Source organism: Acomys minous (assembly GCF_964271855.1).
Source record: "Acomys minous genome assembly, chromosome: 6".
Lineage (NCBI taxonomy): Eukaryota > Metazoa > Chordata > Mammalia > Rodentia > Muridae > Acomys > Acomys minous.
Window position 1 is genome coordinate 88,548,296 of NC_140487.1, and position 16,564 is coordinate 88,564,859.

At 44.8% G+C, this 16,564-nt stretch overlaps 1 protein-coding gene across 6 annotated transcripts in view; it reads right to left on the reverse strand.

The window, feature by feature from the left end:
• The window catches only part of OSBPL9 (oxysterol binding protein like 9), a 136,250-nt gene that overhangs the window by 102,870 nt on the left and 16,816 nt on the right, over positions 1-16,564 (reverse strand). For all 6 annotated transcript variants that reach the window (XM_084784446.1, XM_084784445.1, XM_084784444.1 and 3 more), the window contains exon 2: positions 4,839-4,889. In XM_084784446.1, the coding sequence (XP_084640572.1) occupies positions 4,839-4,889 (51 nt within the window). The remainder of the gene's footprint in view (positions 1-4,838; positions 4,890-16,564) is intronic.

Here is a 16,564-nt window from a genome sequence, read left to right on the forward strand (position 1 = left end):
AACTTGCTTTAGGCTATGGTGTTTCATCGCAGCTGTAGAAACACTAAGACAGTGTCCTACACGCACAGAGGATGACCTTGAACCTCTGATCCTCCTGCTCTACCTTCCCAGTGCTGGGGTTAGAGGCATGCACCACCCACAGCTGGTTTTATGCAGGGGGGAGGTTCTCATCCAGGGCCTTGCGCATGCCAGGAAGCTGAGCTGCCTCCCCGCCTTGTCATAGCACATTTTTCATTATCCCGCCATCGATGTGCCCACAGCCATCTGCTAGAAAGGCACTATAATCCCCACTTAAAGAAACCGCCTCTCCTGGGACTATGGATACAAACCAGATGTGATGAGGTCACTGCAGTGCTTATGTTAAATAATGGCAAAAAGATTGTCTAACCTAACCTAACTGCACAAGTCTTTTTAAAACAGTGCTTTCTGGGCTGGAGAGATGGCTCAGCGGTTAAGAGCACTATCTGCTCTTTGAGAGGTCCTGAGTTCAATTCCCGGCAACCACATGGTGGCTCACAACCTTCTATAATGTGATCTGATGCCCTCTTCTGGCATGCAGGTGTACATGCAGATAGAGCACTCATATACATAAAATAAATAAATAAATCTTCTTTTCAAGTGTTTTCTGCAGCTGGTCACAGAATGGTAAGTCAAGCCAGTCACAATACTAGGGATCAGTGTGTACTGTTGATTCCTATAAGGAGGAGATATATGGCAGTTAGGCACAGCCCCCCACCCCCAAAGCACAGTATAGACCATAAGTGACAACAACAAAGAGACCTCTAGATGTTTAACTACAAGCAACTAAATTTGACCAACAGCCTGAAAAGGGTTCTTTCTTGGAGCCTTCAAATAAGGCCCATCCCAGTCAACTTGACTTCAGCCTTGTAAGTCTCAGCAGAAACTCCAGCTGAGATGCATACCAGTAGGACTGTGGAAACCTCAATGGGTGTCTTTATGTATGGGGACAAAACATATCTTCCTGCTATTTACTGTTTTAGCCATTTTGGGGTGATAGATCTGCAGCATTAAGGACATTTATCCTGCTGTGCAACTGTCACCATCATCCATCTCCAGAAATTACCTTTCTAAACTTAAATAACTCCATACTCAGCAAACAGCAACTTCTTATTTCCCCATGCCCAATCTGGAAGTCACCGTTTTACTTCCAGTTTGTGTGAATGCGATGTCTCTTCTATCCAATAGGACTCACAATGATACTTGTGTTTTGTAGCTTATTTCACTTAGCATAACATCCTCAAGATCCACACATTAGCACATGTGACATTTTCCTTTCTTTTCTCAAGGCTAAATAGCATTGGTCTTAGTTGATTTTCCAGTTGCTGTGATAAAATACCCTGAGACAAAAGCAAGTTAAGGGACAAAGGTCTATTTCCGCTCCCGTATTCACTTACATTCACAGTCCAAGAGCCCAGCCTAGGGAATGGTGCCACCCACAGTGGGTACGGCTTCCCACCTCAATTAACCTAGTCAGAATAGTCCCTGAGAGGCATGCCCAGGGGCCCATCTTCCTGGTGATTCTAGATCTCACCACCTGAGGTAATCGGCCACAGTGTTCTACGGTGGTTATGTGCATAACCACATATGATTTTATAGTATTTTGTTCAGTTTTCTATGTATAGGCACTTGAACTGTTTACCTTTAGGACTACTGTGACTAATACTGTTAGGAACATAGTGCACAAACATTTACTTAGACCCTTGTTTCTGTTCTTTTCTTTTTTTTTTCATATATATATATATATATATATATATATATATATATATCGTGGCCTGAAGTCATTATCTTAAAAAGTGGGTAAGTAAAAGGAAATACGCAGTTATCCTGCCTATTTGAACTGCATTGTTAGGTAAACAGATAATAAAGGAAAAGAAAGCTCTCATAAAAGCATCACAAAATTAACATAACTATAGGCCTATTGTCTTTGCCAATCCCATGAGAATAAGTGCTCACTAAGCATCAGCATCCATTACTATCAATAAGGAGCAAGAACTGGGCAGTGCTTCCTGCTATAAGGACTCCACCTATAGTCTTGTCAACAGGATCAAATGTGAGGCTGATGCAGTCTCTGGATGCAGCTACCAATCAGAGCAGAAATGGGGAGAGGAAGGCGCTAAACTGCCCCACAGTGCTATCAGTAAATGCACACTCCGTAAATCCACAGGTCTGAGGGGCAAACTGTGGGTGAAAGGCTCAAGTTTTAAAATAAACAAAAGAAGCCTACAAAGCTGCTGTGTACTGGCACATTGTAATCCCAGCCCTCGAGAGGCAGAGTGAAAGATCTCCTGAGCTCAGGACCTGGAGACCTGCCTGGGAAACACAGGAAAGCATCTAAAACATTTCAATTCAAAAAAATTTTTTTCAATTTAAAAACTATGAAATTTAGTGATGTCACACTATAAATTATAAAGAAAGCAGAGAGTGATTGCTTAGGAAACAGGAGGCATTTGACCGGGACATAGTGCCCGGGAGGCAGGGCAAATCTCTCAACCTGAGAGTTAGGCACAGGGTTAATTTAGGAACTCAACTATATTTAAAAACCAAAATCAAGAACTAAGCAGTGCATAAGACAGTGGCTGAAGTCCAAACACAATCCGCTGACCGGCTGTCTCAAGACAGCTCTGCCAAAGCCTTACCCTGGATCCAGCTCAAGCCAAAAGCACAGTTAGAACCAGACCAAGTGGGAACTGGGATCAATAACAAGTACTTAGAAAATCGACCTGACCGAGACAGCAGGAACCACAGGAAAAGGTTAAAGTGCAAAAGCAGAAGGCATGTGTGATCACCGGTCACGCTGCAGCCCCCGGACCGGGGAAACGAGGCAGAAGGATTACTCAAATTCAAGACAAGCCTGTGATCATGAGATTCTGTCTCAAAACAAGAAAGAAAACCAAATGAAAAACAGCCTAAGTTGCTTTTTTGTTTTGTTTGTTTTTCCAAGAGAAAGTTTCACTCTGTAGCCCTGGCTGTCCTGGAACTCACTCTGTAGACCAGGCTGGCCTCAAACTCAGAAATCAGCCGGCCTCTGCCTCCCCAGTGCTGGGATTAAAGGTGTGCGCCACCACTGCCCAGCCCCTAAGTTGCTTTTTAAAACCCTTTATGCTGCCATATATACTAGCTGGTCTTGTTTCCCTTCTGCAAAGCAACCATCCTTACTCAATTCCAGACTTCTCCCATTATGCCCAAGCTGAGAATTGTTTCCAATTCTTGGTATAACTGATAATAAAGGTAACAATGTTTGCCAAATATATTCACATCTTCAAAAGTAAGAATGCACCCTACAGTCAGCTCAAAGCACCATGAACAAACAAACAAACAAACAAACAAACGTGATAAGGGTGAGGACAGCAAGCAAACAAAAGAACTCTGAAAAGGAGAGAGCTGCCAGACGCTGGTGGACCTAGTGGGGGGAGGAAACATCAGTGGAGTGAGTCGGGGACCTGTCCCCCAGCTTTGTGCTCCCCCTTAGCTTCCCTAACTGAACAGCGGTAGAAACTGAAGGAGCAACTAAGAGCAGCATATGAAACCCAGGACTGCACTGTGCAGCAAGGCTAGCACCAAGCACAGATATACTGAGCACCCCCTTGAGACGCCATCAGCGCACAAGACATGCTGGACTCCAAGGACCCAGAACGAAAAATGTCATGTCAAATGTCTGCCTGCCTGCCTGCCTGCCTTCCCTCTCTCCTTCCTTCTTCCTTCTTTCCTTTCTTTTTTCTTTTGAGACAGGGTCTCACTATGCAATCTTGGATAGCCTGGAGCTCACTATGGAGACCAGGCTGGCCTCAAACTCAGAGAAATCCACCTGCATGTTAAAATAATATTTTGGGAGTTGGAGAGATGGCTCAGAGGTTAAGAAGACCTCTGTTCTTCCCGAGGTCCTGAGTTCAATTCCCAGCAACCACATGGTGGTGCTCAACCATCTATAATGAAATCTGATGTCGCCTTCTGGCCTGCAAGGGTACAAGCAGGCAGGGCACTGCATATATAATAAATAAATAAATCTTTGAAAAATAATAATATTTTGGATGTATTAGCTTATTAATTTTACTCTTTCTTTCTTTCTCTCTTCCTTTCAGTTTTTCGAGAGAGGGTTTCTCTGTGTAGCCTTGGCTGTCCTGGACTCACTTTGTAGACCAGGCTGTCCTTGAACTCACAGTGATCCACCTGCCTCTGCCTCCCAAATGCTGGGATAAATGGCGTGTGCCACCATGTGGGCTACCATCAATTTTTAAGTTAGATGTGTGGTTCAATTTATCTTTCTACTGCCCAGCACTGAAAAGAAAACAGAGCAGCTAATCAGGGCTTTTCTGAGTCATTTCTGCTATTGCTGTGACACCAACAGTACAAGTCACCTAAGGCTAGCCTTGTCTTTTGTCTGTAAAGTGAGGTTTTAAAGGAAAGCTGCTGGGCGTGGTGGCGCATGCCTTTAATCCCAGCACTCGGGAGGCAGAGGCGGGTGGATCGCTGTGAGTTCGAGGCCAGCCTGGTCTACGGAGTGAGTCCAGGACAGCCAAGGTTATACAGAGAAACCCTGTCTCGAAAAACCAAAAAAAAAAAAAAAAAAAGGAAAGCTGGGACGTGCTTTAGGTCATGGATTAAGGCATGGACCAAAAGAACTGAGTTCTAGTCCTGGCCCTGACACTTCTGAGAAGTTACTTAGAGAAACCTGCTTTTTCTCCCTGAGGCTTGGTTATCCCGCCTAAAGGCTAAGTAAGGAAATTCAGTTAAACCTAGACTCCTAGACTCCGTGGCTCCATCAAAAATCTCTCTTTTTTTTGTTGAAATTAGTCTTCATAAAATGAAAAAGTACTTACTCTGAGTCGAACGCATCCTCTCCGAGAGCCTCTCATCATTTTGTCCTTGGACTAAAAAAAAAAAAAACAAACAGAAGGCCCAGTGAATAAGAGGTTAAGACACTGTTTGGTTTTTTGTTTTGTTTTGTTTTTGAGACAGAGTTTCTCTGTGTAGCCCTGCTGTCCTGGACTTGATTGGTGACCAGGCTAGCCTCAAACTCACAGAAATCCACCTGTCTCTGCCTCCCAAGTGCTGGAATTAAAGGCGCGCGCCACCACACCCAGCCTTAAGACAACTGTTTTTAGAGTCATCTGGGAACTAAAAATCAAGTAAATTTTACAGAACTGACTGTTCTTTCTGACCATCACCTGCCCCCAAAGAAATCATTTCCTGCAGGGGAGTTACCAGCTTCTAGATGGAAACGATGTGTAGTGTGTACCAGTCAACCTGAGCACAGACCGTGGCACGCATCCTCTATGTACAAAAGCTGCACTATGATGCTTATCCCTCTCCACAGCCCTCCACGGCTACGGCCCAGCACTTCTCACCTACGGGCTTGAGAATCTCTCCCCGATGCTGATGACAAGAGGCAAAGGACCACACTTAGAAACAACGCTCAAGTTTTATCTACGCAATTCTGTGATGTCATCTCTCATCTAGGCTCCTTTTCCATCTTGCTGCCACACATCAAAGTGCTTCAGCCGTGTGGTCTAGGTTCTTATCCCCAAGGGTCCCGCCTCCTGGGTGGTTCCTGCTTGTGGCATGTACACCCCGTGGGGCATGCCTCAGCGACTGAGAAGTGTCTCTTGGCTTAACTTAGGCTGTAGTACAGTGTCTGGTATGTATTAGGTGCCCAAAAGACATTTTGTTGTCCCTTCTGTCCTCTCATTTAGCCTGGGCAGAACACAGGCTGTCACAGCAAGCACAGAGCTCACATCTAGGAAATGCTCCTGAAAGTAAACTGCCACAAAAAATAGAATAAAATGTAGGAGAGAGATTTTGATAAATATGTAATATTTGTGGAACTACTGATATTTGGCATTTCCCACATATATGAGAAAAAATCAGAACAAGCTGACTCCATGTGACTGTGCAATTAATTGTCCCACTTGAAGCCACAGAGAGCATATAACCCCAAATTCCTAAGCCATGGGAACTCTTGTTCCGATGTGATTGTGGATGTACTGAAGACAGCCTGTTTTTATTCTATTTGGAAATAAATACAAGAACAAAGACACATACTTTAGGGGGGAAATCCTCACTACCAGGCATGATCAAAGAGTTCTTTACTAATAACAGCTAACTAATAACACAGCTAATAAAAACATTGCTAAGAAAGGCATCCTTAAGGATTTAATAACCCTTTATGGGCCTCTATTTATATTTTCTCCAAAACAATAAAGGCAGGATACAAAAACATGTATTAGAATGTAGAATACAACCAATGAGATTAGAATGCAAAGTAAACATAAAAGAAAAAAAAAGTGAAAGCCCGTATAAGCATCCTTGAGCTGCCTGCATGGTAAATCAGTTTTTAAATCACAGGACGCAGAGCCAGACGGGCCAGTGATGTTGCTACCATTAGGGTTATGAATTACAAAGCAGCCAAAGACACAACTGAAGCAATTACACAAATGGCTAAGCAATTGCTCAGACGAATCAGAATATGAAGTATACTATAAAACAACTGACAGGCTCACATAAAATGTAAAAAAAAAAAAAAAAAAAAAAAAAAGGTCTAACACATTAACAATCACAACACAGAGCAAGCAAGCACAAAGTATCATACACTCCAAGCGCAACTCTGACGGGACCGGAGCTAAAGTGTGAGTGAGGGCTCACAGATGAACTTGCAGCGGGCTGAGGACCTGAGTTTGATCCAGCCGCCCCCCTCCCTTTTTGAGTCAAGGTCTCCTCTTCCTATTACTATCTCCCCAAGGCTGTTGATTCTTTCTTCCAGAACATAATAATCTGGAACTGCTCCCAGGTGGTGCCCAGTGAACCCACTCTCAAGACAAGCAGGACTGCTTTCAAGTCTGAGCCTGGCTGATCCATACAGCAAGCTCTGGGCCAGCTTGGGCCGCATATGGAGACTGTTGCAAAATGCACGTAAATATGTAAAGCAAAACAGAACAAAACAATCTTCCTGGCCGAAAGCCCCCAAAATTCCTGCGCCCCAGCGTGACGTCCCAGCTCCCCGAGCCAACCCCAAGCCTAAGGACTTTGACAGACTGCTCTCTTGCCTGCAGTGTTTGCAAACGGTCCAGATTCCTTAACAAGCTAATTCCTGTTTACCCTTAGGGAATTCTTGCTGAAGCTCTGGACTACATTATAACTGCTCCTGCCACAAGCCATTTTTAAAGACAATCTTTCCCTTCATAATACTGTGGGGAAATAAAACGTCCCTGGATTTCTCTGTGCTCTGATCAAAAGTTGTAGAGCATGTCACAATAATTAAAATTTTCATCTTTCTCTGATCTCAAAGAATAATAAGTATTTTCTCTCCCAGCAGAGTCTGACAAATTCTGTCTTGGAGTAGGAAAGTCATTTTAAGAGCAAACTAAGAGCCATCCAGCTCACTGTAGCTCCCCTGAGTTGCTACACCCTGAGTTCTGCCTTGTTGCTTTAGATGAGCTTCAGTAGTCCACTTAGGAAGCCATTAAAGGGCCTGGAGAGATGACCCGGGGTTAAGAGCACTGGCTGCTCTTGCAGAGGCAAGGACCAGGGTTCAGTTCCCAGCACCCACATGATGCCTCACAAGCACCTCTAACTCCAGTTCCAGGGACTGAGCATCCTCTTCTGGCCTCTACGGTCACTGTACACATATCAGGTACGTACATGCATGCAAGCGTATACATAAAATAAAGCAAGATGGCTCAGTGGGTAAAACTGCTTGCTGTACAAGGCCTACAACTGACCTAGAACCCTTGGTGGGGAGGGGGGGCAGAACTGACTCCAAAGGAAGTCTTCTGCCCTTCATACCATGGCTGTGCATTAACACATCTGCTATACAAAACACATATTCACACACTCAAGAGCACACATGCATACCACAGACAATAAATTAAAATTTTTGTTAATTAAGAAATATTTCTACTTCACAAATATGTCTGCCAGATATACTGGGCCAGAAAGCTGAAGACAATGCTCCAATGTTATAGAGTTTTTTGGGTGACTGTCTAGGCAGCAAACTGTCTCTGCCATGTTCTTATTTTAGAAGCTTCTAACTTGTACTTCTTGATTACTCAGATAATTAATTTTATTCCTTCTCAGGTCTCTGATGGGACTGAAGACCAGATAGTTTCGTTTTACAATTAAGCTTAGTTGTTTAGGGGCTAAGATGTTTTTAGGTCTAGTAGAAGTTTTTAGGTTGCTAGAGATGAGACATTAGATAATGATTACATTTAGAGTTGTAGACACACCAAGATAGGAAAGATGTTTTCTCCAAGGTTGCCAAATACAAATAGGCAAAACACTATGAATGTAACATTTATATAATTCCTAATTGTTTCGAGGTCCTTCTTGCTGCATGTAGTTTATTGTATATATGTGTAATAATATAAATGTATATACAAAGGTAAGAAAATAATTTTAAAAATTAAAAAAAGAGAAATACTGAAAATATTCTCCATTTAGGCTCCAAGGCTGCAGATATCATTTATGTAAAAAATTTTTTAATTTATTTTACTTTTATTTTATGTGCATTGGTGTGAAGGTATCAGATCCTTTGGAACTGGAGGACAATTGTAAGCTGCCATGTGGGTGCTGGGAACTGAACCTGGGTCCTCTGGAAGAGCAGACAGTGCTCTTAACCATTGGGCCATCTCTCCAGCCCCATAAAATTTATTCTTTAAATGTATAACTCATTTCAATCCCTTACAATTTCTAGAGTTACTTAAAGACTATATATATATAGATAAAGAATGTACTATGAATTGGGCGTGGCCTTTAATCCCAGCACTCGGGAGGCAGAGGCAGGAGGATCGCTGTGAGTTGGAGGCCAGCCTGGTCTACAAAGAGAGTCCAGGACAGCCAGGGCTACGCATCAAAGCCCTGTCTCTAAAAGCAAAACAAACAAAACACAAAAGAATGCACTATAGACGGCACAGTTTAATGAACGGAGGTGGCTGTGGAATGCTGAGATCCTGCTCTGCCAGTGTACCAACAGATCCCTTCTGTTCTCAGACTTCAGTTTCTGTTTCTAAAATGGAGCCCTGACTGTGACTAACTCCCGAGAGGTTGCCCCAAGTACGTAACAGGGAAGCATGCAGTGCCCCTGCGCAGAGCTGGAGCAAGGGTTACATACGCCCCTTCCTCGCTCCTACCTTAGGGCCAGCAAGAACAGTGATGCTCTTTAAAACTCAACAGGCCCTGCTCTCATAAGTGACAATTGGTATCAGAGTTCAAGGAGTAACTATCCAGGCAAAAGCAAAGGCATGTGTGCCTCCTCCCTTCAGTTATCAGACTCTTGAGACAATGGACCCCAAGGAATTGGAATTTCCCAGGAATCCTGGTGCCAGCAGCGAGAGATACTAATCAGAGAGATTCCACACAATGCTAACTTCTTGCAAGACGGGAGCCAGCGATGGGCACGGTTACACCGTGACTCAGCTGTTGAGTTATGCACACCTCTTGCCCTCTATTTAAACCTAAGCCTGGACTCTAGACCCTGAAGATGGGCTTGGAACCACTGGGTCACTGGGCCATTTCATTTGTTCCTCATCCCAGTAGCCACACTGAATAATTTTCACTGTTATTTGTTGCTTTAATTGGCCCATTGAGGGCAAGTGGACTGAGTGAGTATAGCTTGTCAGTGCTCCGGGACACAGATTCTGACCCCAATAACTCTAGTAACAAGAACAAACACTCCCAAATATGACACCTTAACACCTACAGCCTAAGAACTGCCTAAAGGTTTCTCTCGAGTCTTCTTGACAGGTCCCACTGAACACGAACAGGACAGCCTGTAGCTTCCTTACTAAAACTGCATTAACCAAGGGCAATTAGAAACCAGGCATGTCAGCCGGGCGTGGTGCTGTGTCACACGTTTGTATACCTGTTTTCCTTGTCTCATAGAAAGCCAGATTATTTTACTATTATTACTTTCAACCTATCGCTCAGAGCTACTTACTACCTGGGACCCGAAGGCATCAGATAAATGTTCACTGTCTACCCGTCTCCAGCCTCGTCTCTTACGCATGCTGCTCATTCCACAGAGTTTACTTGAAACACGCTTGTTCACGGCCAATTTACCACTCTCAGGTAAAACAGAAGAAATTTTTTCTCTGTTAACTTTCTAAGTTGGTTGCGTTGTTGAGACAGAGTAGTCCAGGCTGGTTTCAAACTAGCTACGAGCTGAGGATGACCCTGAACTCTTCCTCCTGCCCTCACCTCCCAGTGCTGGGATTACAAACATTCATTCCAATTGCTTTTTCCTTTTTATTACATTTATTATTGAGGGCAGAGCGACGTGCACATTGGCATGAGGTCAGAGAACAACTTTCAGGAGTCAGTTTTCTCCTTCTACCATACGGGTCCCAAGGACTAAATGGACGTCATCATGTTTGATGGTAAGTACCTTCATGTCCCCCGCTCCTAAGTTCAAGATTTTTTTAAACTAAGACCTGAGCCCCTGGCACTGGAGTATTACATAGAGTTGTGAGCTTCCCTGTGGGTGCCGGGCCCTCTTCAAAAGCAGTCCAGTGTTCTTAATTGCTGAACTATCTGTTCAACCCTGGAGTATCTACTTATTTGTATGTTAATTGTAACTACTTAGCTCTCCAACATTTTTATAAGCTGGGTGTGGTAGTGCTTGCCTATAGGGAGGGAGAGGCAGGCGGACCGCTATGAGTTTGAAGCCAGCCTCCTCTACAAAGTGAGTCCAGAACAGCCAACGCTACACAGAGAAACCCTGTCTAAAAAGAGAAAAAAAGAGAAGTAAAAGAAAATGAAAATCAGTTCAATATATTTTTACCATGCATTATATACTCAAGAATAAGAGGGGCTGGGGGTGCAGCTAAGGGCTAGATGGGGGTGCAGCTAAGGGCTAGGTGGCTTGCTTAGCACGCATGAGGTCCTGGATCCTAGATGCAGCACTGCAGACAAAGAAGGAGGCGGGGGTCTAACTGACTCACAGAATCTGGATTGAAGCCAGTATACTATGCTATCTATGAAAACCTGTTTAATTAAAATATAAATGTGGGTTTGCCCTGATTCACAAAGTAAATGTGTTAGGAAAAGTTTTGCACAAGCATATTTAAAACTCACTGGAGAAGATTAGCTTGCCATTTAAACCAATCCTGCCATCCTTTTGCAAAGAATGTTTCCCAAGCCTGTTATATAAAGACACTTCAACTTTTATTTGAATGTTAATTTTTACTTTGCTTAAAATACATTTGTCTTAAACAAGAGTCTCACCTTACTTGCTGCAAATCTCTCTCAGCTGCACCTGACTTCTGATCTGAGGTCTCCTGAGCTGTGTCCACACACAGCATTTCTATTATATTCCTTGATAATGTATAAGTATGCCTCAATGCTTTCTCTAAAAAGACAGGTGTCTAATTTACTCTTTTATCTTTCCCCCTAATTTGGCAGCCAATCCCCATTCTGTAAAGAATAAAAACATTTAGTAAATGATAGTGGGCATCGTGTGGACAAAGGATGTGAACAGAAAGAAATCAAAACGCTTCAGCACTGAGGCTCCTGTTGGCTCATTCCCATGTGCGCCCAGCCAGTGCTGCACCCTGGACCCCCAAGCCTGGTGCAGGACAGCAGTGCACCAGCGCAGTAACTATGAACATGCAGGTGTGTGTGCCCAGCCAGTGCTGCACCCTGGACCACCAAGCCTGGTGCAGGACAGCAGTGACCAGCGCAGTAACTATGAACATGCAGGTGTGTGTGCCCAGCCAGTGCTGCACCCTGGACCCGCAAGCCTGGTGCAGGACAGCAGTGCACCAGCGCAGTAACTATGAACATGCAGATGTGTGCCCAGCCAGTGCTGCACCCTGGACCCCCAAGCCTGGTGCAGGACAGCAGTGCACCAGCATAGTAACTATGAACATGCAGGTGTGTGCCCAGCCAGTGCTGCATCCTGGACCACCAAGCCTGGTGCAGGACAGCAGTGCACCAGCGCAGCAACTATGAACATGCAGGTGTGTGTGCCCAGCCAGTGCTGCACCCTGGACCCCCAAGCCTGGAGCAGGACAGCAGTGCACCAGCGCACTATGAAGATCAAAACCATGAATACAGAAACCCTTACACTTGGAAGAAAGGGACAGAAAGGAACTTTGCAGAATGCCAATAATTCTCTATGCTTTGATTAGGATACAGTTATGAGGCCATAAAAAATGTGAAAACTCTACAAAGAGAGTTCCAGGACAGCCAGGGCTACACAGAGAAACCCTGTCTTGAAAAACAAAACAAAAGAAAATGTGAAAACTCATTTAACTATACTTAAAATAGGTTGTGTGTGTGTGTTTTTAACGTGGTACAATTAGCATTACAGAAAACAGGTAAAACTAGAACCAAAAAGCTACGGTAGATTACACAGAGTGGGTTCTGTAATGGGTGTGTCTCTAACATGGAGATACTGCGCCTCCTTGTCAATGTCGATGGCATTAAACATCTGTAACAGGAATCTCCCTTGGCGTGTGGCTGCTTATACACTTGGCATCCCATATTGCCTGCTTTCAGAAGCCAACTGCACTCATGCAGCACTCGGAGAGCCAAAGTCACCACTTCACTTCTTGCTATGATTTAATGAACTGGGCACACTGGCTTTCATAATGTGGCCATGATGTACATTTCACGGGTATTACTAAATCAAACGTACTCCTAAACATTGGTGCTGGTATTACTACCCATGTGTGTTGGGCCAGACAATGTGCTAGTACTTTACTGTCACACTTGAGTTGTCATAATGAGATTTTGAGGCAGGCTCTTTTCTTACTTATTTATCGTTAGGCATTTTTGTTGTTATTTGGTTGGGATTTTTAGATTTTTGGTTTGGTTTTTCAAGACAGGGTTTCTCTGTGTAGCCCTCGCTACCCTGGAACTCTCTTTGTAGACCAGGTTGGCCTTGAGCTCACATAGATCTGCCTGCCTCTGCCTCCTGAGTGCTGGGATTAAAGACGTACACCACCACTTCTGGCCTTTTTTTAAGATTTTTTTTTTTTTTGAGACAGGTTTTTTCTGTGTAGCCTTCACTGTCCTGAATTTGCTTTGTAGACCCGACTGGCCTTAAACTCACAAAGATCCGATTGCCTCTGCCTCCCCAAATGTGGGGTTAAAGGTGTGCGCCACTTAGCCCGGGTCTATCTTTAGATTTTTGAGGCGGGGTTTCTCACTCTAGTCTGTAACCCAAGCTGGCCTGGAACTCACAGTCATTCTCTTTGTCTTGCTCAAAAGACAACTTTTGTCTTGTTCAGTTTTGGTGGGGTTTTATTTGTTTGTTCAAGAAAAGACAACTTTAAATTTTTTTCTATTTATTTATTTTATGTATAAGCACTCTATCTGCATGTATACCTACATGCCAGAAGTGGGCATCAGATTTCAGTATAGATGATTGTGAGCCACCATGTGGTTGCTGGGAATTGAACTCAGGATGTCTGGAAGAGCAGACAGTGTTCTTATTGGCTGAGCCATCTCTCCAGCCCCCAAAAGATAACTTTAACATAATTTTTTATTGAATCTTTCCAAATTTCACATCATGCATCCCAACCCCACTTATCTCCTAGTCTTTTCACATCTGCCCTCCACCCTTGTAGCCTCACTGCCAAAAGTAAAATAAATAAATAAATAAATAATAATAATAATAATTTAATTTAGAAAGAAAGGAAAAAGAAAAAGAAACAATAAAAACCATGCCGCCAACCCTCTGAGCAATGATGGTTCCTCTATCTACCACAGCCTTCTGTGTGTGTACCATCCCGCTCCTCCGTCTTTCTTGCATCTTGCAGTATATAATGCTGTATACCAAGCAGCTTTACTTCAAGAATTCATTGCAATGAGTTGTTAGGCTACTTAGAGGCCTCTGGCTTCTGCTACAACATCAACACTGGACCCTCACACAGACTCTCAGATATCCTGCTGTTGCCCTGAGTCCTGAGCATCCTGAGCGCAGGACTGGCCCCTTCGCTACTCCAACAGCTCATAGATGGGAAGATGTGGGTGCCAACTTTCCCACATCCAGCCAGCTTTCCCACATCCACAGCAGAGCCGGCTCTCCCGCTGGCCAGGTGAGGGGTGGGTCCAACTCTTCTGTGCCATGTGGAGAGTAGAGCCAGCTCAGTGCACCCCTCTGACACCAACGTGGTTTCAGACTGCAGTAGAGACCACGAACATTAACACAGACCCAGACATGGCCCTTGGCAGCAGCACGGGCCCGGACATCGCCATGGCCTCATGTGCACAGGGCTCTCTACCAGGCTGTTCCTCACTGCTGTGGCGTCTCCAGTTCTGCCTCTCCTCACAGCCCACCAGGCCCCTGGCTTCCCTTTCCCTCCCAGCACTCCACCACTTGCTCACTTCGGGCAGCGCCCACCCAGCTGACAAAAGACAACTTTTAAGACTCAGTCCTCTCCTTCTGCCATGAGTCCCAGGCACTGAATTCAGGATGTCAGCCTAGCGTAGCAAGCCTTTTTATCTGCTGCACCATGTAACCAGCCCTAACTGCAACAATTTATACCTGAAAATGATAGGGAAATGTTTAAGGAACTTGACCATGGACATTCACAGACAGCAAGCAAGTGAGAGAAACAGAACGCAAACCCCAGGTACGTCTATTCTAGCCATGGTAAGCATGCTCAGTCTACATCCTCCTTAAAGTGTCGCTGTGCCAGAGACAGAATGAGTGACCATCCTGTCCTCAGTGGAGTGGATGTCACCTCATGGAGCTGTCAGTGCATGCTCACGAGACAGGGCCCTGTTTTCCTTCTCAACTGTCTGACACGCAAACTCCTAGACAGCTCTATCACAAACATGCCTGTATCTTTTAATCCAAGACCTTCTTGGATCTTTTCAAATTCACAAATATAGAAAGGTAATATACATACATTATGTAAATTACAGTTAAAAACCAGACCTGCAATATAGTCTGGGGTAACCAGGCATGCAAATCTCACAAGCACATTACTATTTCTGCAGTACAGCATATAAATATTTATAAGTGTAATGAAGATTATAAATAGCTACACATTAATTCAAGGCAGGCTTTGCTTTCAAACAAAAATGTCATATATTTAGAGAAAAAGCTTTTAGAATTCAAAGCTTTGGGGATTTCAAAATTAGGGGTGAAGGCAGGAACTCTGGCATTTTTTTCTGGGAATCTGCAGGCTTTCGCTGCTGTTGGTTTGGAGCTTACTGTACTGTTTTGGGTTTTGGTTCTGAGTGCTGAGGACCAAATCTAGGGCAACATATACACCAGGCAAGCCTCTGCCCCTGAGCCCTCACCCCAGCCAGGCAAGCCTCTGCCCCTGAGCCCTCACCCCAGCCAGGCAAGCCTCTTGCCCTTGAGCCCTCGCCCCAGCCAGGCAAGCCTCTGCCCCTGAGCCCTCACCCTAGCCAGGCAAGCCTCTGCCCCTGAGCCCCTGCCCCAGCCAGGCAAGCCTCTGCCCCTGAGCCCTCACCCCAGCCAGGCAAGCCTCTTGCCCCTGAGCCCTCACCCCAGCCAGGCAAGCCTCTGCCCCTGAGCCCCTGCCCCAGCCAGGCAAGCCTCTGCCCCTGAGCCCCTGCCCCAGCCAGGCAAGCCTCTGCCCCTGAGCCCCTGCCCCAGCCAGGCAAGCCTCTGCCCCTGAGCCCCTGCCCCAGCCAGGCAAGCCTCTGCCCCTGAGCCCTCACCCCAGCCAGGCAAGCCTCTGCCCCTGAGCCCTCACCCCAGCCAGGCAAGCCTCTGCCCCTGAACCCCAGCCCAGTCCTTTCACTGTCTTGTTTGGTTTTCTTCAGGGGTTTCTGAAACATGATTGTTCTATAGCCCAGGTTGGCCTGGAGTCATTCAGCTCAGACTAGCCTTGAACTCTGGGCCATCCCTCTGCCTCACCCTCCAGCACACTAGGATGACAGGGTATGTGACTCCACACTGGGCTTTTTCACTCTTCTTTTTAAGAAGACAATTTTATCTTTAAAGAGAAATTTCAGGCTAACAGCCCAGGGAAGAGAACCACAGGTTCATTAGGGACTGCCATGATGACTTAGGATTTTGCATTCTTTATCAAGTTAAATATTAAATACTAAAAAGCAGCACGTGCTTCACAAATTATTTACAGCACATCAGTAATGTGTGCTAGCCCTCAATGCAGACTTGTTTTGTTTCCCAAATACTGCTCCAAAACACTCAATATTGATTCATGTTTTTTTAAAGAGAGTTGACTAGGAAAATAATGGGGAAGTGTTAAACTCCAAGTGCTCTGTGCTTCAATATTAGTATTTCTCCCACTAAACTGTGAAATTATAATCTATTATTCATCATTCAATTTCATATCTTTATCAAAAAATCGCCTGAGGAACATTTTCCTTCACTTAGAAAAAGACCAATGTGGGCACAAAATAAAACGAGAAAACGGAAGCTAGAAGAAACCCCTACATTTTAAAGAGCAAGCCGTGGCCTGGTGGGGAGACTGAGCTTCGGTCTCAGGGGAGAGAGGCACTTACTGCAAACTGATGACCTGAGTTTGATTCCCAGGGCCCACAAGGCAGAGGGGAAGAACTACCTACCACAGGTGTTCTCCGTCCCCAACATGTGTGCTGTGGT